The sequence below is a fragment of the Nilaparvata lugens genome, chromosome 4 (genome assembly GCF_014356525.2).
Source record: "Nilaparvata lugens isolate BPH chromosome 4, ASM1435652v1, whole genome shotgun sequence".
Taxonomy (NCBI): Eukaryota; Metazoa; Arthropoda; class Insecta; order Hemiptera; family Delphacidae; genus Nilaparvata; species Nilaparvata lugens.
Genome location: NC_052507.1, coordinates 51,397,436 through 51,423,230, shown reverse-complemented (window position 1 = coordinate 51,423,230; position 25,795 = coordinate 51,397,436). Strand labels below are relative to the sequence as shown.

Here is a 25,795-nt window from a genome sequence, read left to right as displayed (position 1 = left end):
AGTGGAATTGATTGGTGTTTATGTCCGAAAATAGAGACCCCGATGATGGCCAGACACAGACAATCAATGAACAAGGAGGAGAAGATGCAGAGAACGAAGCGAAGTGTAGTTAGGAGGTCGGTCGCGCCATCCTAGGTCAATCTTCCCTTTTTGCGGCCTACAAACTACCTTCTCGCACTACCACACTCACCCTCTACTACTTGTTCTTATATCTTCTCTGAACATGGACAACTCTTTCGTGACCGAAAGTAGTTGATCGATAGAATCCAATGGATAGAAACTTGTATGCAAGAATTCATAAAATTAGTATACGCTCATTCTAAACGTTTGTTCGATTTTAATTGTTATGAAATTAAATGACAATATATACATAATATTGAACACTGTTTCTTCAAAGATGTTGCAGAATTGTTTCATCATTGGATAAATACACAATATTTTATCTTTTTCGCTTGAACTTAGGTAGGATCAATATATTGGGTAGAATCAATGCTCATGGCATCATTGTAATGAAAATTGGCCTGATATAACGGTCTCAGAGGCAGTTATTAGTTTAAAAAAATTTCCAATATGAGTGTTGATATTAGTTTTTCTCATAAGGACGTGAAATAAGTCGAAAGTGTTCTAGTCTCCTCAATACTTACTTCTTCATATCAAAGATTCATGTATAATATTGATACTCAACCACTGTTGAGAGTGTCATTATGTGTCATCACATTAAGGTGTAGTGAAATTATAATTAAAGAAGATTTGGTGACACTGATATAAGTGGAACAACATGTTATTGCCACTGGAATACGAGTATAATCCCATAATATTGATATGCAATTGAAGATCGATTCATTACATTTATTACCTAGAATTAAATTACTTACGGTGTTTGTCCGTTATATCTCACACAATGGGTTCATATTATTTAAAAAAAACACACAAAAAAGATTCATTCGATGATCCTGTGGTAAGAACTAGATTCAATCTCCTTATTCTTATTCTAGATTCCTTATTTTCATCTATTTTCCAATTTCTAGTGACCGTGATTGATACTTGGTGGAGCAGGTGTATTAAACCAGCTACGGGGGAAGACTTATAGTTTTCTCAAAAAACCCTATTTCCTCTCTGACATCACCAATTTCCAAACTAGAGCCCAGAACATGTTGGAATCATCACATTTTCCAGTTCGTTACCCTTTCCTAAAATTGCGACTATGTATTGACAGTATTCACTATGTATTCACTCACACAAAATCTACCTCCATTTACTTGCACTCTATCATCCAACAAGAAACTACATGAAGCAGAACAGTGAATACAGTTCATCTCGTTTGACTCTTTCTCTTGTGAAAGGCTGACATATTGCTCAGTTGCCGTTTTGGTTACTTAGGTTTGCATTTTGTTTTTTCGCTTTCTGCTATCTATAAAAAATACAGTTCAGATTGAAATGGATTAAAACAGTGAATCGTATCTTCTATTAATATTCTCTTTTGTCTATAATTCTAGAATAAATTAGAATCCAAAGATGGGTTGCCAAACTTGAAAGGTTGTGAACCACTGATCCAGTAGGCCTATGCATGCTATTTGGGAGAAAAATGACGTTACAGCAGAAAATAACTTCAATCAATCAATCATTTATTTCTTTCCAAAACATACATGAAAATGTACATGGAAAAGTCAAAAACTAAAAACTAACTTAAAGCTAAAGAGAAATTAGTGACTGTATAAAATTCATTTTTTTACAGTAAACTCGTTTATACTGTAGCATGCTAAATCCATCAAATATGCTCTCAGCAATTCCTTAAATTTTGATCTATCAGGTTCATGTCTTATGCAACCTGGGAGACAACCAATAAATTTTATTCCCATGTACGTTGGACTTTGTTTATATTTTTCCTTATTGTGTTTCTTTATTGTAAAATTATTTTTATTTCTTGTGTTGTAATTATGTATATCTAGCCTACTTGCCGTGAGAATCTAGATTCGTTGGTTTTTATATATAATATTGTCCTATAAATGTACAGGCTGTGCACCGTCATGAACTTTAACTCACTGAAGAATGGCTTGCATGATTGCTCTCTATCAAGATTTAGAATTATTCTTATTGCTTCTTTTTGTAATAGGAGTATTTTATTTAAGTTTGAGATGCTTGTTCCTCCATATATTTCAACTCCATATGAAATATGGGAGTGGATCATTGCAAAGTACACTGCTTTTAACGTTTCTAAGTTCGAAATTTTTGCTAGTCGTCTCAGCGCGAAAATTCCTGAGCTTAATTTTTTACATATTTTTTGAATGTGAACGGACCAACTAAGTGTATTTTCAAGATATAGACCTACAAATTTGATTTGTTCCTTATTATTTACGGAATTAAGTTGTTTTACCTCTGAATTTCTGCAAGTAAAATGGAGGAACTTTGTTTTGTTATCATTAAGTAGCAGATGTCTATGATTTAGGTACTTTTTAGTTAATGATATAGAATTGTTACATTTAATTTCTGTTTTGTTCCAGTCCTTATCAGCAATGCACATACTTATATCGTCAGCGTATGAGCATAATTTACTATTTTCAACTAAATCGCACATATATTTAGGCAACCCCCCTAAGTAGCACAGAAACAAAAATGGACCTAACACCGATCCTTGTGGTACAGAATAGTTATTACATTTTAAGTTTGATCCAATATTGTACTGATTTTTATTGCTTGTATACTTTATATTTACATACTGTTGCCGTCCTTCTAGATATGACTTGATCCAGCTAAGCTCTTTACCTCTAATTCCGTAATTTTGAAGTTTATTTAATAATAATTTATGATTCACACTGTCAAATGCTTTGGTTAAATCCAGGAATGCTCCTACAGTATTTAATCCCTCATCTAAGTTTTCTAATATGTTTTCTATGAACTCTATCAAAGCAGTAGTGGTTGACCTGTTTTTTCTATAGCCATGATGTTCTTTGTCAAGTATACCATTAGTTTCAAAATAATCAATTAACTGAACTAGTACACACTTTTCAAATATTTTAGATAGGGCAGGTTGGATGGCCAAAGGTCTGTAGTTGAGAGGATCAGATGGATCTCCTTTGTTATATGCTGGTATTACTTTTGATATTTTTAATTCGTTTAGGTACACTCCAGTTATAATTGAGGCATTGATTACGTGCAAAAGAGGTTTGATGAGTGATGACTTAGCATCCTTGATTATTTTTATTGGTATGTCATCATAGCCGGCTGACCACTTTGGTTTTATCGAATCTATTATTTTACTTAAGTCCTTCTCTTCAATTGTATTACATCTAAATGATAATTTTGTAACTTTTTCATTTTTCTCATCTGTTATGTCACTTTTGGTTCGATAAGGGATGACATGAGTGTCAACCATCCCTACAAAATCATTGTTTAGCATGTATGAAATTTTATACGGATCATCTATGTCTATACCATTCTCTTTAAGTACAATATTTTTAATAACTTCCTTGTCCTTTTTGTTTGTTGTTTCATTGTTAACTATTTGCCATATTGTTCTGTTTACATTTGTTGATTTTTTTATTTTCAAGTCAATATAACTCTTTTTTTTGTAGAGGATAATTCTTTTTAGATGCTTTTTATGTGCTTTTATAGTTTTCTTTAAGTTTATATTACTTTGGTCTTTCCTGTATCGCTGATGCATTTCAATTAGCCTTTTATGTTCGTCGACAATCTCATTATCAATCCACTTATTACTAAATTGTTTCGCTCTTACTATTCTACCAAACGGAAAGTGAATATCAAAATAATATTTGAGCAAATTGTAAAAGTATGAAAATTTGTTTTCTACAGGACTCTGATAAAGTTCAGTCCAATCCAATTTATCTAGATCATTTATAAAGCGCTGAATTTGGGACTTCCCAAACTTCCTACCCATTGTTTTAGTCTTTAAACTTTCACACTTATTATTTGTGTTTAAAATATGGAAAATTTGTCCATCGTGGTCTGATAAAGCTGTTATCAAACATCCCACTTTAATAGAAGTTTTGTTGAGACTGATAATGAAATTGTCGATTGCTGATTTACAAGTTTCAGTTATTCTAGTAGGTATTTCTATAGTATGTCTAAATCCATTCATATTCATTACATTTATAGAATCTGATTTCTTTCTACCCTCCCTCAAAACATCCACATTGAAATCTCCTCCGATTACAACATTCTGGTTAATTTTGCTAATTTCTACTAAAAATCTATTCAATTTATCAAGAAACACTTCTATATTCTCTGAAGGAGTTCTATACAATAAAGCTATAATGTATTTTTTCTTACCTATTTTTATTTCTATCATACATGTTTCAAAGATTTTATCATCATTAATAACAGTTATTGCCCTTACCATAATGTTTTTGCATTCAACTAGCTCTTCAGATACTAATATTAAAACGCCTCCCCCCTTAAACTACTTTCTTACATACCAACTCATACAGGAATATCCTGGTATTTTGATTCTTTGAATTTCATTTTCATCTAATTTATGTTCAGTTACTATTACTATTATATCCGGTTTTAATTCCTGCAATGTGATTATTAGGGAGTCTATTCTTGACTCCAAGTGCTGGATGCTTTGATGGAAGATTATTACATTATTTGTAAACTTACTTTTTGCATAAATAGTTTCATTTTCCCTACTTCTATAATTATGTTTTTTAGCTCCCACCGTTTCTACGGGAGGGTTCCTCCATTCACTGTTAATCTTAAAAAACTATTATCATTGAGAGGTATTTCCTGGACAGTTTCATAGTTTCCTGGCTTATTTGTAAGAGTCTCATTAATAATTTCACTTGCAGAATTTCCTCTTGTCATTCGTGTTAATGACTGGATGACTTTTAGACTGTACGGAGATTTAAGTTCCGGAGAGCCATACCCCAGGAAGGGGCTGGAAATGTTGAGCTCCTGGCAACCTGAAGCCAGAGAATCGCTGCATGTTAGTCCCCCGTCACCAATGCCGCCGAGATTCTCTGGAAGATGCGACACCCGACCCATTATTGGAGTCGAAGTTGAAGACATATCTTGTTTGTGCATGCACTCTCCTCTCTCGCTCCCGACACCAACAGAGGCGGTCTCCTCCCCACAGCCAGTAGTGTCCAGTGCTGAATCTGAGATCGCAGTTCCTGCAGTCGATGAAAGCACAAATGCAGTCTGTTTCCTCATTTTTGACTCACTTGCATTTAAGTAGGGCTCCAAAACTGATTGATTGTGAATACAGGATTCATTCGTTTTAATTATTTCGAAGATGTTTTTAGCTGTAGCTCTTTTCCCATTTTTGTTTAAATGCAATCCATGCCTTGTGTGACAATATCTCTCCAACAGATGCAAGTCAAGGATGTTGACATGACTATTGTGCGCTGCAAACTTCCTGATTATAAAATTGTATTCCTGGATAATTTCATTGTCCAAGCCATCCTCTCTCAAATCAACCCTTTGTGGAATCGTTGCAAGTAACAAATTGGTATGACTCAATGCCGCTATTTGTTTTTCCAGGTTAGTTGCGAATTTCATGAACACTTTTCGGTCTCGACAATAAGTGCTCGGATTTATATTGTTTGTACCTCCTATCACAATAATATAATCATCTACAGTATAAGTGTCAATGTCATTTTTATTCAGAACTGAGGACATGACTACTTCAAAAGGCGCACCTGACTGTACATGATTGAAAATATTATACTTTCTCTTAAGTCCATCATTAAAATGTTCCAAATATGAAAACAGGCCACGTCCTTGGCTGTCACATGTCACTGTTAGCTTTGGCCGTTCACTATCAGCAATAACATTTTCATATTTCTTAGTATTGTTAACACAAATTTGTTTTGTGAGGAGTTCATCAATCTGGTCTTTGAGATTTGCTACAATATCCTTCACTTCATAATTTTCTTGCATTATAGAATTTATCCTGTCATAATTTTTCATTATCTCAAGTTCCATTTCTTGAATCTCCCTGTGAAGGGTATTATTATTCTCATTCAAAATCTTGATTGTTTGTTCTCGAATAGTAATGATATCCAAGCTATCACAATCTGGCTTGCATTTCTTGGTGGTCAATCCGTAATAAGATTCGGTTTGCGTACTTATACTTTGAGAATGTGCATTCTGATCGAATTTAAATTCTACATCATCTCGAACTATAGAGATACCGATATCTTTAATGTCCTTGATTTCCTCAACGAGTGCATCTCGATGACAAAGCAACTCATCTATGCGTGCTATCAGTTCATCCTTTTCCTTGAAAATTAAGTCGTCTGTCTGACACTCTGCATCATTCAACTCACCCCTCCGTCGACTATTCAACACAGAGTCGAGTGACAATCTCTGCGTCACTGAGGCATGAGCTACTTTGTCCAATCTTTTCTGTGGTTGAAGGCTATTTGTCAAGTTAGGTGGAGCAGAGGGTACTGGATGTTTGGAATGTTTCACCTTGCTTACTTTTACTTTTTCAAGCATTGCGTCAGTTGTAAGTGTACCTGCGCAGCCCTTACTATTACATCTCCACACTAAGTCTCCGTTGGTAAGAGAATGGCTTTTCCTATATCATTGATCTCTATAATACACTCCCAATCCGTTTCTAGTGTTCTTATATGTAAATATTGTCATGGTTCAAGATTTTGAATAATTGGCGCCAATATCTCGGTTCCTCGCCCAGCCACTCTATCAGTTCTCGGAGCTATAATCACCCGTATTAGTTGGCTAAATAAACTATACAAGAGGAAAGCAGGAGAATAGAAGGAGAGAGAGAAAGCGCCTAGAGAGCAAGCAAGGCGGGAACATTATCGGAAGCTCCTGATAAGAACGGACACTAGGAAAAGCAGAACAGAATAGAAGGAAGAATAACAACAATCCAAAACTGTCGGAAAAGAAAGATAGCAGAAATATGTCAGCTATCTTCAAGTAAATTGAACTTCGCACCGAGCGATAAAAACCGATCCTCACTGAAGTACAGAGAAGAAAATATTCTTTCTTTTCAAATATAAGTCACATTGAAACAAATATTATAAGTTCTCCGCTGCAACTACTTACTATTTAGATCCACCACCACGTGAAGGAGGTTTGATGCAACAGAATGACACAATTTTTACCCCACAAATCACTGAAAAGCTGTTTCAAAAACAAAATATTAACGGAGCGTTACAAAGCATGACTAGCCACGGCAGACGGCTCTGCCTACTCATTAAATGCAGTGAATTCGAATAATTTAATATGTTTCGTCATGTGGTTATCAACCACAAGTTAACTAGTAGAATAGAGTAAAACCAAAGCAAATGGAAATAAGGTCATACTAGAATTTTTCAACGAATCCTATTATATTAAGCGAGAAATTTTTGTATTTATTTATGTATCTATGTCTGTCCAACGGATCTCGAAAACGGCTTTAACGATTTTGATGAAATTTGCAATATAGTAGGTTCTTGATATACAAATTGGATTGCACATGGTCTCATTCCTGGGAAAACTCACTGAAGGACATGAAAAGGATAATAATTATTCATTCTTGGCAAAACAGATGATAATTTCGTCGTCTGTCGATAATTGAAGATGCGAGTGCTTGTGTGGGAGTGAGACAGAGTTATGTTCAGCTGTTGATCTCACGAGAAGTCTGGCAAGAAACTAATCGACTTGATCAACTTTTCTGATTTGTTGACATGAGCAACGGTATGATTTTATTCAAGATCAATTATTTTTAATTTATTTACATTATCAAATATTGTAGCAATCATATCAGTCTAAATAAAAGTATCTATATCAATAATCATTATTTTACAGTAGTGAGTGTTATTTTGTTATTCAATTTGGTTTGTGAAAAATCTAAATTCGAACTTTTCTGTTTTCAAATGTTTGGACTGAAAATTGGACTAAAAATTCATAAGTGTATGTAACATAACCTACTTTTTGGACTACCGTATTTATAGTGTATAGTATACATGAAAATTCGAGGAAGAAAAATTTTTGAGCTGTGCCTGTTGGTCCTTCCCCAACCATTTAACAGAATTGTGTTCTGTGTATCAATAGATAAATAAATATATATATAAATGATACTTATACTATAGTGTTGAGGAATAAAAAATAAATTGCACACCATGAAAATTTCACACATATATTACACAAATAATGCAAAGATCAATCGAGGCAAAAAATATATATAGAGCGATAAAAAATATAATATAAAAATAGAACAATAATTTTATATCAGCAAAATATCACAGGCTAAACTTTATATTCTAGATTTATGGCACGAATCATTACCATGTGCCTTTATCTTAAAATCATATGCATTCTTTTGCATGTAGCTGCGATATACGCTTGCTAATACTTGTCGACTTGGATAATTCAATCAAAAAATGTGTGCTCTAAGATCAGCTTGATAAATTAGCCACTAATAATCCAAATATATATATATATTAAAATCTCTAGTATTTAGTAGATTTATTTGTATCGAATATATATTTTTATCTCAGGGTGCAAGATTCGGCACCTGACGGAATAGGTAGAGCCATTCATCTAGTGAATTAGAACTATGATAAATTATCGCAAATTGTATTGCAAAAAATTAAATATTGTATGCATACGTTTGATAGCCTAGATTTCGTACTTCTTTGATTAAATAGAAATTTCTAAAATATTGATCTATATTTTTCTTTCAATTAAATACCTTTAATACTAATTTTTTACTTGCGCAAGTATTACTCTTATTAATTTCTTAATTTATAATAACCCTTTCGGCGAGCTAGCTTTGATCATCAGATTATTTCGAAGCACTAGGGCGCCCATCACTAAATTCAAATTTAATCACTCACGTGTCGAAAATCTTCTTGTAAGCCGCCGATGTCGATCCAACTCCATGTGGTCCGGGAATATGGTAGCCGGAATCGTCTCCTCCAAGGGGTTATAATTTAATTAAAATGAAAATGACTTCTGCTTCACAATAGCATCACGAAGTCTTTTAAGAAATTAATAATTTACTTTAACTTTAACTTTTACAAAATCATTAGTAAGGTACTTCGCTCTAAAATATTTGGGGTCCTCTTATGGTGGCATTTGGCTGGCGAGTGCTGGTTCTTCCTTCTCAGGTTTTACAGATCCTCTTTCCGACTTTCAAATTAGCATAAAATTTAAATATCTTAGTCCTCCGCCATTAAGTTCAAATAGATCTTACAAAAAATGCCAAAAATATTGCTTAGATTATATGATTAATAATTTCTTTGCATTCGAGCCATATCGATAACATAGATTACACAAATTTTATACAAAAACTAGTACATTTATATAAATATATATAAATATTTTTGAATTGGCCTACAGTTGCCGCCTATTAACTGCCGTTTTACTATTGGTGCATGCAAATTTTATTCGTATTCATGCGCCTGGTAACTCTTATTTCCTGAATACATTAAATTATTTTTATTTGGTTTTTATTTATGCTCTTTGCATGCTAGTTAATATTCTATATATTAATATTAATTCCATGCTACCTAATAATTAGCCACGTGGACGGTGTTTTTTCACATTGCACACCATCCGAATGCAATAAAGCTCTGCCAAGGGTTTTTGGTCAGATTCTACGTTCTTCGGTTTGATCGATCTCTAGGTCACCGATCCGTGAATACATCTATATAACCTCAATCTTCAAATATTTTATAAATAATCTATTTATGAGTAGTAAACTTCCTTCAAATCCTTTTTAAGTTCTTGTACCATTTAGCCAGAACAAGCTGATGCTATCTAATCTTGTTTATTATCTGCTTGGCGATATTAGCCAATTACTTTATTTTTAGACCTATTACTATTTCTGTTAGGGCTTTTCATCTACCCAGATTTAAATATGTTACACGCGCCCCTGGGTTTGAATTCAAAATATTTGAGAATCACAATGTTTTTAATGAAAACCCACCCTTCAATACATTGATATACACTATACTTTATTTATAAATTATACTCTCCTACTTCTATCACATTTCGCAGACATATTTGCTGCATCTCCTTTATACCTTTATCAAAAACAATAACAAATTCTCCTCCTCAACACACATAAAAATATCATAAATATAAACTTCTAAACGTACTCTTCCTGACACCACTTAAAACATAGTAATTTTTAAATTCGCCGCTTGCAGGGCCACCAACCTAACTACACACATTTCATAATTCTCACAATGATTCCTTTTAGACAATAATTTCGATTCACAAACTTCTGGGCTTATATCTTATAGTATTTCTTAGGTCTTAATATAAATAATTTTCTATACATCAGGTACAATACTTTCTTTTGCTAATGGCTTTTTGGTTTTTTGGTAGCTTGTATTCACTTTAACTCTTTTCAGGTAACAAACGTGGCATAATTAAAAGTAATAAATATAAAACATATAAATAAATATATCGACATTAATAAATATAATAAATAACAATAATAAATAACTTTTTGGGTACAGTATTTCTTTTTATAAACATATGTTCAACAGACATTACATTCGTTTGATTTGGGTGGCTTTGGCCAGCTGGTCACTGTTCTACAGAATTCGCTGTCGAGTTTCATAACTATTAACCTAACTGCTCATTTTTTTCTCTTAAAAAGGTAATTAACAAATTTTAATTTTATTATCCCCGCTTGTGTCCTTTTTTTTCTGATGTATATAATTTAATTACATATTTAAAAATTGTTCTTTTCCTTATTGCAGGCTTCTAACGGCTGGAAGGAATTAAAATACTGGATTGTTGCCATGCGGTCCTATGCCAAGATTAAATTTATTAAGGAAGGTTAGTAATCGGTTTGATAATAATGTTTTCCTTGATTTCTTATCATATTATTTTAAATTCGATGATATTTCATGTAGAATTGTTGTGGTTTTCCCGTATCTTGGCTTTTTGCTTGTAGCTAGCTATACTGCTGTAGGCCATTCGGTTATCTGCTGTCCGTTGTTGTTTGTTGAGGCTGTCCTATTATTATTTATCTTCATGAATATAAAACCCCGGTATCTGGTGTATCTTTTAAAACATTCCTTGATCTGGTTCTGTTTTCTTCCTTGTTATTCCTATTTATTCCGTTGAGTCTCAATATTTTCACTTTAGTGGCATTGTTTATAATTCTAGTTACACCAATAAACGACTTTATAATATAAAGCTTCCAATCAACTTCATCCGATACTTTCCACTTAAATTCATTATTAGGCTTCATCATCATAATAAACAATTCAATAATATAACACTTCCAATCAACACTAATAAATTCTTTCAACAATAACATGGTCTTAATTATAGCATCACTTTCCAATATTATCACAGCCATCATAACAAATATTAAACACCATAACAAAACATTTATCATCTTTTCATAGTATAATATCTCATCATATCATATCCAGGTACTTCCATTTTATTAATATAATTTTTTAATTCTTCTAATCTTATCAACACCGTTTATCCTTAATTAACTTCATAAGTAGTCCACTTTATAATTATCCTCCCGCATGAATCCATAGTAGTTTCGTAAGCAGCTCCGTTTTTATCCCATTTATTACGTCCATTTTGCCGGTCACATCGCTGATTTGCCCTCTTGAAACGTATGTGCCGCGGATGCACGCCGTCGGTCCGCTCCTGTCCTCCTCGGTGTTGGTCCGGTGTCCTCCTCGGGCGTTTGAACGTGCATGCGGCCGGTATGCGCGCGCGGTTCCTCCGCTTCTTTCGCTTCTTCCTCCGGGCCTTGCGATGCATGTTCCTTCGGTCATGTAGTCCGTCTTCTCGTACTGATGTCGGTCGGTTGTCCTCGGGCGCTTCCGTCTCCGGGCCTTGCGGTGGTCGCTCCTCTTATCCGGTAGTCCGTCCTCTTGGTCCTCTATCCTGGGTTCCTTGGGGTGCCTTGGTGGGGTCGAATGATGCGCGGGTGCGGTGGCGGACTCTTGATGCGCGGGTGTGACGTGCAGACACATGGTGGCGGTCTCTGGATATGCGGGCTGCTCTTCCTGCGGTGATGGATCGTCGGCGGGGAATATAAGGCTAAAGGGTTGATGTTTTCGGCTGTTTTAATTACATGTTGAGCGGCGGTTTTGGTGGTGATTTATCTTGTATTAACATCTGTTTTTCTAATATTTTCGGTAAACCGTTCACAAGGTGGTATATGAGGCTGTAGTATCTTTATTTTCTCTATCTATTTTTTCTGAGCTTGTGTGGGTTGTATCGGGGTTATCATGTAGACATAATTGTTTAGATGTAGTTTTCTGTATATCTGGTGGCGGGTCGTTGGGTGCTGGGTTCCATGTTTTTTGTTGATTTATTCCTGTTGCATGCGCTAATGTATAGTTGTACTAATTTGATGAGGTGGTGGTTTATGATTTCTATATGATTATTCTGAGTGTAATCATTTTTTGTGTTAAATCGATCACGGCCATAATAATAATTTCTTTTGTAGGTTTGCTGTGGATAATGGTTTGTTTGACAATTTGAAAGCTTCTATTATTCCAATTATTTTGATTATGATCATAGCGGCGTTTAAATTGAGGAGTAGATCGAGAGTGATCATATGATACTGGTTCATAGTTTTGGCTGTATACTGATTACTTTTTGAGTTGTGTTGATTTTGTGCGTATCTCTGGTCTGAACGGTGGTTTGATATTGCCATCACAGACTGTATGCCATATAAATGATTTATCAGCTGTTTGCAATCAGTAATGGTTGTGTGGCGAGTGCCATTCTAACTTGATACGGTAGCTTCTTTAAAATAATACTTGCTAATGCCGATTCATTAATGGGCTCGCTCAATTGAGAATTTTTAAACTGTAGGGCAGTGACGAAAGTGGTACATGCACCGTCTAAGTTAGGGTTGAAATCGCATGATATAATGTCCGCTAGCACGTCCAACTGTTTACTTCTGCTCCAATACTGTTCCAGGAAGACAGCTACAAACTCATCCAATGATGTAAATTCATGGACTCTACTCCGAAAGAACATCAGGGGTTCGCCAATCAATAAACTAGTCAAACGAAGACGCCAAAAATTCCAAGAGGTGGGTGTTAATGATTGAACTAGTTTTATCTGATCTATAAATTCTTTAGGTTGGAGATAGCGGTCTGTATTGTCAAAACGGCCTAATTCATTGAAACTGTGTAGTGAATCAAACGTTGCTATGGGAATAGGCTCTATATTCTCGTGCGGAAATTGATGTATTTGACTTTCAAGTTGTACCAACTTCTCTTGGGCCTGTTTCCAATGACTAGAAGCTTCTGTTTCATTATCTACTACTTCGGCATTTAATTCAGATGAAAATAATTGCTGTTCTCCAACGGCTGTCTCCAATGAATTAAGTTGTACTTTGTTTTGATTTATATCAGAATTTAGGTGAGCTATTTGTGTAGATTTACTATTCTGTTGTTTATTTATGGAAATAAGTTGACTATTGTTCCTGTTTGTAGCTATTTCATGAATTTGTGAAGTGTTTTGTGCTGGTAGGTTATCTATTCTTCCGCAGTCTCCTTATCCATTCTTACCGATGTATCCTTCAGTGATTCCCGCATTTCCTTCATTTCCGCCTTTAAGTTCTTCATTACTGTGGTCATTGTTTTTTCTAAACTATTAGAAAATGACTTGATCATCCCCTCTACTATAACCCTCCTTATTGCTTCTTGGGAGACATTTAACGGTTTATTACTGTTCACAGGATTCTTGGCGGTGATTGAAGATATCTGGGCGTTGGACTCCATCGCGCCCCCCTCAGCGTCGATCTCCGCTACTATCGCCGTCTGCAGTGTGTCTGCTACCTTACTTTGCGTGGACGAAAAGAGACTCATATTTTAAAAATGGATTAAGTGTCAAGTGTTTGTTAAAAAAGTGAAAGTTTTGGCCAACAAGGCATTAATAAGGACACAAATGAGGATAGGCCTATGGACATTACAAGCCAGGTAACCTATTTATTACTTAAGCTCTTATAATATAATAATACTATTCATTGATTTCTGACTAGCAGTTTAGGCCCATAAAATATAATAGCTCTCTCTATAAAATATATTTTCTACAATAATAATAATATAAAATTTTCTTTAAAACATATAATTTCTCTTTATTTAAAGCTATTGATTCCCCAAAAAGTAATACAAATTTTACTTCGCCAGTTTTCCTCAAAACTCGTATAAGTTATCTATAATTTTCAATATGGTTATTGACTTAATTTCAAATAATTATTCAATGAGCTTGGCTCTCATCATCAGTCCCACGTTGGTACGACATGTCTTTCTGTCGTATCCGTGGCCTATCACGTTGGGCGACATGTCTTTGTGTCACGTTATTCTTTATATTTAAATAACGATTAGCCTCCTGCTTGGCATCAGTCGGTAAAGCATGAGATTTGATATAATTAGGTCGTGGTTTTCTAATAGTATTCAGTCTTAAAAAATCTTGATAGGCCTAGATATGGGCTTCTCCAATAACTCTTGTAATTCAATAAATAATAAATATATATATAAATGATACTTATACTATAGTGTTGAGGAATAAAAAATAAATTGCACACCATGAAAATTTCACACATATATTACACAAATAATGCAAAGATCAATCGAGGCAAAAAATATATATAGAGCGATAAAAATATAATATAAAAAATAGAACAATAATTTATATCAGCAAAATATCACAGGCTAAACTTTATATTCTAGATTTATGGCACGAATCATTACCATGTGCCTTTATCTTAAAATCATATGCATTCTTTTGCATGTAGCTGCGATATACGCTTGCTAATACTTGTCGACTTGGATAATTCAATCAAAAATATGTGCTCTAAGATCAGCTTGATAAATTAGCCACTAATAATCCAAATATATATATATATTAAAATCTCTAGTATTTAGTAGATTTATTTGTATCGAATATATATTTTCATCTCAGGGTGCAAGATTCGGCACCTGACGGAATAGGTAGAGCCATTCATCTAGTGAATTAGAACTATGATAAATTATCGCAAATTGTATTGCAAAAAATTAAATATTGTATGCATACGTTTGATAGCCTAGATTTCGTACTTCTTTGATTAAATAGAAATTTCTAAAATATTGATCTATATTTTTCTTTCAATTAAATACCTTTAATACTAATTTTTACTTGCGCAAGTATTACTCTTATTAATTTCTAATTTATAATAACCCTTTCGGCGAGCTAGCTTTGATCATCAGATTATTTCGAAGCACTAGGGCGCCCATCACTAAATTCAAATTTAATCACTCACGTGTCGAAAATCTTCTTGTAAGCCGCCGATGTCGATCCAACTCCATGTGGTCCGGGAATATGGTAGCCGGAATCGTCTCCTCCAAGGGGTTATAAATTTAATTAAAAATGAAAATGACTTCTGCTTCACAATAGCATCACGAAGTCTTTTAAGAAATTAAATAATTTACTTTAACTTTAACTTTTACAAAATCATTAGTAAGGTACTTCGCTCTAAAATATTTGGGGTCCTCTTATGGTGGCATTTGGCTGGCGAGTGCTGGTTCTTCCTTCTCAGTTTTACAGATCCTCTTTCCGACTTTCAAATTAGCATAAAATTTAAATATCTCAATCCTCCGCCATTAAATTCAAATAGATCTTACAAAAAATGCCAAAATATTGCTTAGATTATATGATTAATAATTTCTTTGCATTCGAGCCATATCGATAACATAGATTACACAAATTTTTACACAAAAACTAGTACATTTATATAAATATATATAAATATTTTTGAATTGGCCTACAGTTGCCGCCTATTAACTGCCGTTTTACTATTGGTGCATGCAAATTTTATTCGGTATTCATGCGCCTGGTAACTCTTATTTCCTGAATACATTAAATTATTTTTATTTGGTTTTTTATTTATGCTCTTTGCATGCTAGTTAATATTCTATATATTAATATTAATTCCATGCTACCTAATAATTAGCCACGTGGACGGGTGTTTTTTCACATTGCACACCATCCGAATGCAATAAAGCTCTGCCAAGGGGTTTTGGTCAGATTCTACGTTCTTCGGTTTGATCGATCTCTAGGTCACCGATCCGTGAATACATCTACATAACCTCAATCTTCAAATATTTTATAAATAATCTATTTATGAGTAGTAAACTTCCTTCAAATCCTTTTTAAGTTCTTGTACCATTTAGCCAGAACAAGCTGATGCTATCTAATCTTGTTTATTATCTGCTTGGCGATATTAGCCAATTACTTTATTTTTAGACCTATTACTATTTCTGTTAGGGCTTTTCATCTACCCAGATTTAAATATGTTACAACGTGTATCGTGTCGTGGTGCTCTTTTAAGCTTGATGGATAATTATTAGCATCGAATCGAAATGAGAAGCAAAAGGTTATCCTCCTTGTTCTCTGTTATTAGACATCTTCATCCAAATCTTTCATCCCAATCGCTTCATTAGTTTCAATTGATTATTAAACGAGTAGATTATTAGGGAACTCCTTGTTATTACCACAAGGTATGTCACCTTTTAGTTAAATGTATTTTGAAATTGAAATGTGCTTGTGCAATCTTGCACTCTATCTCATTCTCAAAAAATTATCATAGATTTGGATGAGACATCATGCTTTACAAATTAATTAGTCACACTGAGTCAATCTTTCAAGCATTGAAGCATATTCTCTGACTCCTATCTGTACCTCGGTCCTACTTATCAGTATATGGAAAATCGTGTATCAATTTGTTTTTGCCGGTAGTGCCATTTTGTAATTGAGAATATTTATTTTATCAATTTGTATATAATTTTATGGAAAATAAAAAATAAAAATCAATAGAAGACACCTTTGGTAAAAGCATACTATTTCTATTTTTTCTTTATTGTACTTATTTATTTTTCTTATTGTGTTTATTTCGATACTCCAAATTCACTAATTGTAAATGAAATAGCTTGCAATCAGCATTAAAACATGTTGGTAACATGTTTTCAGAATACAAACTAACCAGCACATGTGACACACGTTTACTGAAATCCAATATTCATTCCTTGGTTTCGAATAATAATTATTCGAGTGTTGAAATGAAACAGGCCAACAAAAACCTTTGCAGCAGGCCACCGGATTGGCTCACTCAATGGTCATGGTTAGTTTAACGACACAAATCTCGTTAAATTCGAACATGATGAAAAACGTCCGATTGGAGAGTGGGTTGTTGGAAATCTTTGAACCGTTTCATGAAAAAGCCAGGATTAAATGGCAAATTAATAATGCGTGCTCCGAACTTTGTTATCGTTTCAATTTTCAAAGAAAACCCCTGATGGTTGTGAATCACCCATGGTACAAATTATTTCAATTATTCCAATCATTGCAACGTCACCAACTTTATCGCGTAATTTAATTATATCGTTTATACCCACTATTCAATTCCATTATTTCATGTCTGATGAGAGGTTCAACTGCTCTACTGAACTTCAACAAGTTGCTCGGAATAAGATTTAAGAACTGTCTGTCTAAAATGCTCGAGTAAAGTGATTGAAATTGATTGATTGATTGATTGATTGAGTACTTTATTTATGTAGATTACAATATATACTGGCTTATACACTTATATACAATAGCTTACAATACAGCAAAATTATAGATGAATTTACATAATATAGACTAAGAAAATAATTATTGAACTGTATATGATATGAAAAAGCAGTTTGTAATATAATAACTATAGATAATAATCATATTGTTATGCATCTACATAAATTGGCGGAGCTTTGGACATATCAATGTCCATTCTTCGGAAAGAATATTAAAAATATCCTCCCCACTAACTCTCTACCAAAGAGATGACATCTAAATGGAAATCATTTACTACTTAAAATAAGTGTATATTACTGAATTACTCATTAATCGTTAGGCATTTATAGATTCAAATATACGATTGTCGAAACAGACTTTAGCGCTAAACATATTAATTTTCAAAATTTATTATTTCATAGTCCATTATACTCGTATTCAATACATTGAACATTTTTATTTTATTTTATTGATTCAATGATACAAAATTATAATGTAAAATAATTAGAATAAAATAAAATAAAGGATGAATGAGGAAAACAATAAACGGTCGTATAGACTGTAGCTGTATCTTGATAACCTGTTTTATAGTATGAGGATCTGTCTGTAATATTTCACTTATACTAGTAAAAATTTTCAACATTTCATGTTGAAGTACGGTATTGAGTCTATTGATTATATTGATAGAAATTGATAATATACAGTGGAAAATTTTTTGTAGTTTTCAATTTTTAAGTCAAATACTAAAAGCTAAAATCACTAATTTGCATTGTGTTCTTTCACTTTTCATGTGTTTCGTTCATTTTTTTCCAGTTTGAGTCGTGATTTTGAACTTTTTAGTCTCTGTTTCAATGAACCTTCATGTTTCATATCCAGAATATCAAGTGAAAACCTACAAGCATAATCCATGTACAGTATCTTCCGAAGTATTTTTACTTTTCCGGTGTTTTGAAACTTTTTCAATATTGAATCGAGGTTTTGGAACTTTTCACCCGTTGTTTCAATAAATTTCCACATCGGAAATAATTTTCTAATTGCAAGTCGAATAATACTACAAAATTGATCCTCAACTTTCGATTGTATGTTGTTATTTTCCATTTGTCGGGATAGTTTTTTCTATTTTGAGTCGGAGTTTTGGAGCTTTGCGGCCGTTGTTTCAATTGTTTCCCATATGGGCTGCAGAGTACTGGCACATCAATTCTTTCAGTTAGAATTTCGGTACTTTTCGACTAACAAGACGTGTGCTGATTCCGTGGCAGGTGTTCATGAGGAAACATGTTGCGTGACAGAGCATGTCCCAGCGATTCGATATGCCTTGCATACGGTAGTAAGTCAGGCTAGCATGTTTTTACACGTTGACTCTGTTCTGAATATCGACCGACATGCTCTATGCTGAAGTAGGCCTACCTACTGCTAGAGCTAGAGCCCATGGGCCGGCCATACCATCCACTATCACTCTACACACACCTTTTGTTTTGATTGCGGTGTCTGGTATATTCACTTTGGTGGAATCGAGACAAAAACAATAAGGTGTCTCAATAGTGTCGTTATTAAAGGAAAATGTTCGTGTCATGAGGGAAAATACAAGGTTACTAGTGATTCTATATAATAACATTATCAAGTAGCCCTGTAGAAAAAAAATTAGAATGGCTAGTTGAGTTGACTCTAATAATTCTTCTCCAAGATTACTTTCACAAGTTACTCTATTGACGTATAGAGAACGTACGATTGTTTTATACATATAATTTGATTTACATACAATCTAGCATCAAATTGGTTAATAAGCGATAAATATTATATTTATCACCTAAACCAGTGAAAATAGTGCATATTTGTAAACTTTCATGAAAAGTTAACTTTTTTGTTATTATTGATGAGGAACTACAGGATTGAAACTAAACCTGGACTGAATTGACTTGTTTTGATCGACGAATTGTCCAGTAGGCCTAGCTGGATTGCTACATGTTGTGATGGTGCTTATGATTTGCAGCCATCCTCTGGATCACTTGTGCAACCTATGCAATAATTATGAGATCTCGATGAATATCAAATTCCTGGCTCTGTCTAGTATGTTCACTGCATTCCGAACAACTTCATTCTGGTGTAGGCTATATCATGCGATGATTTTAAACATTATCATTGATGTTACCGTTCAACTTTAAATGTCTGGATGGATTTTAACATTGACATCAATATTTAAATGCTCAACGAGTTGGCAACACTGTAAAATTAGTTCTAAAATTACCTGCCTAACTCAATATTATTTTCCTATCTAGGACTTCCCAAACGCTATCCACTGCTTTCAACTCATTTGACTGAACCTACTTATGCGACGTTGCCATTCTCCTTAGTCCTTAGAAACCAAAAAGAAATGGTTGTGGCTCTTATGATTGAATGGTAACAACTCGATACTGTCAAAACATCTGATCTATTGACATAATTTGAGATACTAGTTACATTATTATCTAGCTTTTGTGAACTCTAGAGTTTACTCTAGACTAGTATCAAGTCGAATTCACCCAATCATTAGAGCCACAGTTATTTCTATTTGGATTCTCATATTCAAGGAGAATTGCAACGTCACAGAAATAGAAACAGTCAAATGGTCGGCCCATAATGGAAGTCAGCCCTTTCAAACTATAGTAAACTCAAGCAGTATAGTCAAATCTCAAACAAAACTCATTAATTACTCAGAAACTATTACCATTAATGACTGGACTATAGTATTGTATCAGTACCAGAAGCTGTTCCGTTCTAGGATGATTTGAGTTTGATAAAGACCATATTTTAATGAAATATAATCGATGATCTTCAGTTTGAATGCAGTTTCCCAGCAGCACTCAGCACCCATAGTTGCAACTATATAGACTAGTCGCCGTTGTTAATGAAGCAGCCAGTGGTACAGAGATACAGACAGGGAGGCAGGTATCCTCACAAATTAGTCAGTCTCCGCGGACTAATGTGCTCATCTCCAATTTCACTCGCACCCACACACTCTCCATGAAGTTTGATGTGTGCTCCACAATCGTATATGACGGTAATTGATGATGAGACAAGGCTAAGCCCAACCTATTCCAGCCTATTATTGCACGTTATATATACCTTGGGGACTATTTGCATCAGTACTACCGGTCATGCGCTTGGGTGAAACACACACATGCGGCATTCTGTGTTTGTATAGTAGACAGAGCACCTGGCTAGGATGGCTCAATACAGGACTGCATCGAAACCGCATGACTAAATACAGTACGGCAACCACAGCCACAGTTGACAGAAACCTAATGAGCGCAGTTTATCTTAGTGTAAGACTAAAGTTTGGGGTTTGCCGCCAATTCAATTGTGTGATCTTCTAATGAAAATACTGGCATACTCTCTACAGGGCTACTACGAAGCTAGGAAAACAGAAGAATATAAACTTCAGTTACCATAAGGTAGCTCAACATTTTCAAATGGATTTTTTTGGGGAGGGTTTTTGATGAATGATGATGAGGAGCAGAAATGAGTTGACCTGAAACTTCAAGTTGTTTCCGAACCGCCGGAAAGCAATTCTCAAACTCATAAATATTATTAACTCGATATTTGATTAATTTTCACAGTCTAAAATGGGACTAAGAAAAAGCATTAACACGAATCAAGAAATCAGTTCCATTTACAACTGAAGAAACTTCAAAGTTTAAAGTTTCAAATTTGGTTTGCCCCAGTTTCGATTCCCACATTACAGTTAAAGTCAATAAATTCAGAACACTTTATGAATTTTATCCTGTTATGAGAGACCAGGTTCCAATTGTTGAAAAAGATTTCACTAATTTAGATAAGTGCAAAGAGATTTTGAAAGTTGAGGAAACGCGAAAACCGCTGTCCGATTAATGGACGTTGGAGGAATAACAAAGTTGAAGTTGGCAAAGCAGACAGTTCCTGTGGAGGAATCAGTAGTAGGCCACCAAAGAAATCTAAATAAATGAAGAAGAAAGGGGGTAACAGAAGCAGGAGGAGATAAAAGAAGGAAAAGAGAGGGAAGTGGCCTACAGAATCCCCAACCAGATAATCTGACACAGTTGCGGGAACGAGCAAAAACCTACTTCTATCTCGTTCTTTCAAGAATTACCCCTCAAATCGTTGGATGCCTCCAGTGCTTATTAATGAATGCGACAGTTGAATCTTAATTAAGGAAAATAGAGAATGCTCCAAGGACTTAACAAGTGTAGAAGCGAGAAGAGAGTCGACAGTAACTTGCTTCGAATCGCTGTACAGACTGTTTAAATATTTGTTTCAAGAGCTCAAGTTGATCCTCCACTGTCTCCCAAGTGTCTTACGTCTTACCCCTTACATTACAGTGTCATTTCTGTGTACTGTTTGAACATTATTACAGACGTGGTTGTACTAACACTTTTATAAAGTTGATATTTTGTCCTAATAGTGATTGCTCTTAAATCCTAGTTGTTGATCTTAGATGGTTATAGTAGATCTAAGTATAGTTGTGTGATTTTGTAGAGTGAACCAACACCTAAAAACTAAGTTAAACTGATAAACTCACTCCGCTCACATTTAATGTATATTCATATTCAAGTTTTAGAGCTTACTACTACTCAAATGCATTACTACTACTCAATTTAACTTACGTTAAATTTCAAATGCATCATGATATCTCGAAATAGGTACTTATTTGTGCAGAAAATTTAATCAATTTTTATTGTTTTTGAAATTTTTCCATCTTTCGAAAAACTGAAACCGCTCTGTGAATGCAAAGAACTTTGGAGTTTTATTGAGTCGTAATGAAGTAATATTCTTGACGAAATTTTCAAACCCCCCCCCCCTATATAATAGCACATTTCCAAGTGTAAACTGAAATTGTAGTCTTCCATGTTAATCGGTGAAAACACAATCACAATACTAGAAGTGTATTTAATTTCTCAATTTGCGGTTTATGTGATTTAATCGCATGTAGATGATTGAGTTATGAAGTAAGATTTGAAAGCCAATGAAAAAAAAACAAAGAAACCTTTCAACGTTCCATCAGGCTACATTATCCCACGGAATAAAGAAGTACAAATACGTTGCTCTTTACTCCGGATTGATCCTAACTGAAAATCATTATTTGACTACCTCACTTTTCTGCGATTCGAAAGTATGAATCCTAAAATCGCATCAGCTCGAACGCAGTTCACAAGATGGCAAGATGGCATTACAATCGCATTAGCGGTCTTATCTTGCTCAACAATTTTCTCCTTCTATCATCCGAGGAGACTTTTTCTGTATATATTATGTCATCGTCAAGTTTCGATAAGTGTATTTTACAATAACTTTAGAAGAAGGTGGGTTCAGATTTCTGAGTAGCTTACTCTGTGTAATAAAGAGAAAACAAACTGACAACAAGAAAATTATCAACGGTTCGAAATAAAAGTATCTACAGTTGAAAAATATTTCCTTTAGACTATTTATTGATTTTTATCAGTAAAACTATGATGATACACACAAGACGATAGAATGACATTACCAACTAGAGTGCAAACTCTCTGTATGCTGATAATCAGTCGATGCTGATTCAGTGATCGATTCATTCGTCGGACCTTGAAATTTTCCTAGCTGTTGTTTACGTATACTGATTCAGCCTGCACCTGTATGTGACAATAATGATGTGTTAATCGATTCAAATGTCTGTTTTCTAGGAACCTCTCTGACTGAGTATAATATTTTCAATGAAAATGCAACACTAGCTTTAACTACCATGATTAACCAAATAATAATACTACTATGGACCTCGTTCACATTTCTATTTGGATATCCTGGTAAGTAGTACATCTGAATAGATTTAATTTTATCATCTATTATAGTAATGGAAGTTTCTATTTGAATTTAAATATAATAATGATTTCTGAACTTATCACTTTTTCAGGGTACCCACATATAGCCCGGACCACATAGGATCCTATTCCGATCCGATTATGTAGAACTACATAAAAATTATGAAAACGACCTGGAAAGGTGCATGCTACCAATACATATCCACCACCACCCTTCCACCACAAATATGGGATATGATTAAAATTAGAACGCTGAATGATAATATAATGTGTACGTTCTGTGTACAGTAAATTGTTCCAGTTCCAATCGTAAATTGTTCCATCACGTGACTAGTGCAAAATGTTCCCATAGAACGCCATTTCAAAATAGTTGGTTCAAGCTTTTGGCGCGCACATTTAAAGTTGATTTACACTAAAATGTGTCGTTTACAAGCTACGTGAATGAAGAAAGGCTGTTTTACAAACCTACCATCTAGAAAAGTGTAAATTTATTTTATTCTATTACTCTCTAATTTTCTATCGAGAAAAATTCATTTAATGAATGGTTATCAAACATCATATTGTTGGTTATGTATTCTATGCTATGCTATGGTAAACAAACTATCAGCGCATGCGCAGAGAAGCAAGCAGACTACAATGATCGACCAATGAGAGCTCAGATAGTTGGAACTGTACCAGGTCGGACAATGTACCACACTTCGATGTGTGGCAGAAAGCTGGAGCTGGAACAGGTTTCTGGAACAGAATCTGTCAAAATTCCTCCCATGCAACACGTAACTTTTTACTTGGTAAATTGTGAATCGGACAATTTACCACATTCCATGTATACAGAACGGGCCCATTGATATAAGTGTGGCTCGGGCTTTATACTAAGTCACTTGTGATTGACCATTGAGGAAACGGATAAAGCCGTGGACATACTTACTTGTCATGCAGCGTTCCGATCCTACTCATGTCCGACATTTCTGTGGGGTGGAGGACAGATCACATGATGTAATAGAGGAATAGAGAGTCCCACACAAGGTGGGTTTGGCTTTCTAAGCTTAAATCTGTGCTCTGCGCTCCTGTATGAAAAAATATCACATGACGGACAAAAGTGGCATGCATCATTACATGCTGTTGTCATCCGTGATCAGATCTGAGTGGGATCGGAGCACTGCATGACAAGTGTGTCCCCGACTTCATACAAATACATATATAGATTCAATTAGATCTAAAAACTGTTGATTATGATTGTTGATATGTTTGTGAACACTGAACCGAGTTTTTAATATAAAACTTTGATTCTCAAAATTAATACAGGACATCCTGCCTACATATTATATCAAAATTGAATAAATATTTATTTATAAATAACAAAATTATTTTGAATATTCCCCTCAACCAGTCAGGTATCTAGTATATTATATAGCCCACTCACAGTAGCTAACACAAAACCATGTAACACCATCAAGCGCATCAAAAATTAATAGATTTCGAATGTGTCCCTCATTAATTTTTGATTTGGGTTAACACGAACTAGGCTGAGTCTGATGTAGGCTTTACAGTATCAAACTTGTCCATCAAACTTGGAGGGTAGCGACTCAATGTCCTGAGTCCATTATTTTATTCAAATTGGCAATCACAAGTTAGTCAGGAAGTTGTAGGAGCAAGTGGATTGATCAACAGAGAGATTCACTTCAAACTTTCAGCATTCCTTAAATTGAATATCAATACTTCTCATTCAACCATTGCTGACAGTTTAAAGTGTATCTCACTGTGGAGGTGCTTTACCCCTTCAGCCTTCACACACAACTTTATTTAAGAGCATAAGTAGACCTATACATATGTGTGCATCGGCTCTGCTGTATATTACAGTAGCCTACAGTATATACATTTTGATTTCACACCGAAGGAGAAGTCTCTTGTGGTTACATTGGCTGTACTCAACTGTGGTAGGTACAATGACCTTAATAATTGAGCATTGCATTATTTACTCATTGTACCGGGTTGCATCACTCTTCTATCCTCCACTCTCCCTCTCAACCCCTATTTCCCCAGCCCCCCCAATATCATAATCCCCCTTTCTCGCCTGCATCACGCTAAATTAATCCATTCTTATTCCCCAAAGCCATTCCACCTTGTCACAATATCGTTGTTTCCTGCTCTCAATAATAGCATCCTTAATTGACGTTAATCACTGTGAATTAATTTATTCTATCCAAATTCCAACTTCAATCCTCCTTGGAGGATTGCTCCGAAAAAAAATAATTATTATTATTTGGTCCTAAATCGAAATGTTTTTGTCCTTTAACTTAGTTTTGCAATTGGCGAACTAAAAATCGTTATATTACATATCATTAATAAATTCAAGGAACTTGGTAAATTTGAATTCACAAAAGAATAAGTGAATTGTTAATTATAAAGTCAAAAGTCAACGCAGTCAAATAATTATTATTTGTATCATGATAATTCACTTTGATCTTGTTGTAGATTTTCCCAATAGAGGG

General features: G+C 34.4%; 1 protein-coding gene across 2 annotated transcripts in view; it reads left to right on the top strand.

Moving 5' to 3' along the window:
* LOC111061876 overlaps window positions 1–25,795 on the top strand; it is a 52,388-nt gene that overhangs the window by 3,725 nt on the left and 22,868 nt on the right. Inside the window, exons 1-2 of one of the 2 annotated variants that reach the window (XM_039425782.1) lie at window positions 23,170–23,291; window positions 23,399–23,487. In XM_039425782.1, coding sequence (XP_039281716.1) covers window positions 23,469–23,487 — 19 coding nt within the window. In that variant the 5' untranslated portion in view covers window positions 23,170–23,291; window positions 23,399–23,468. Of the gene's footprint in view, window positions 1–23,169; window positions 23,292–23,398; window positions 23,488–25,795 lie in introns of those variants that run through there. The other variant, XM_022349573.2, reaches the window with a different exon arrangement.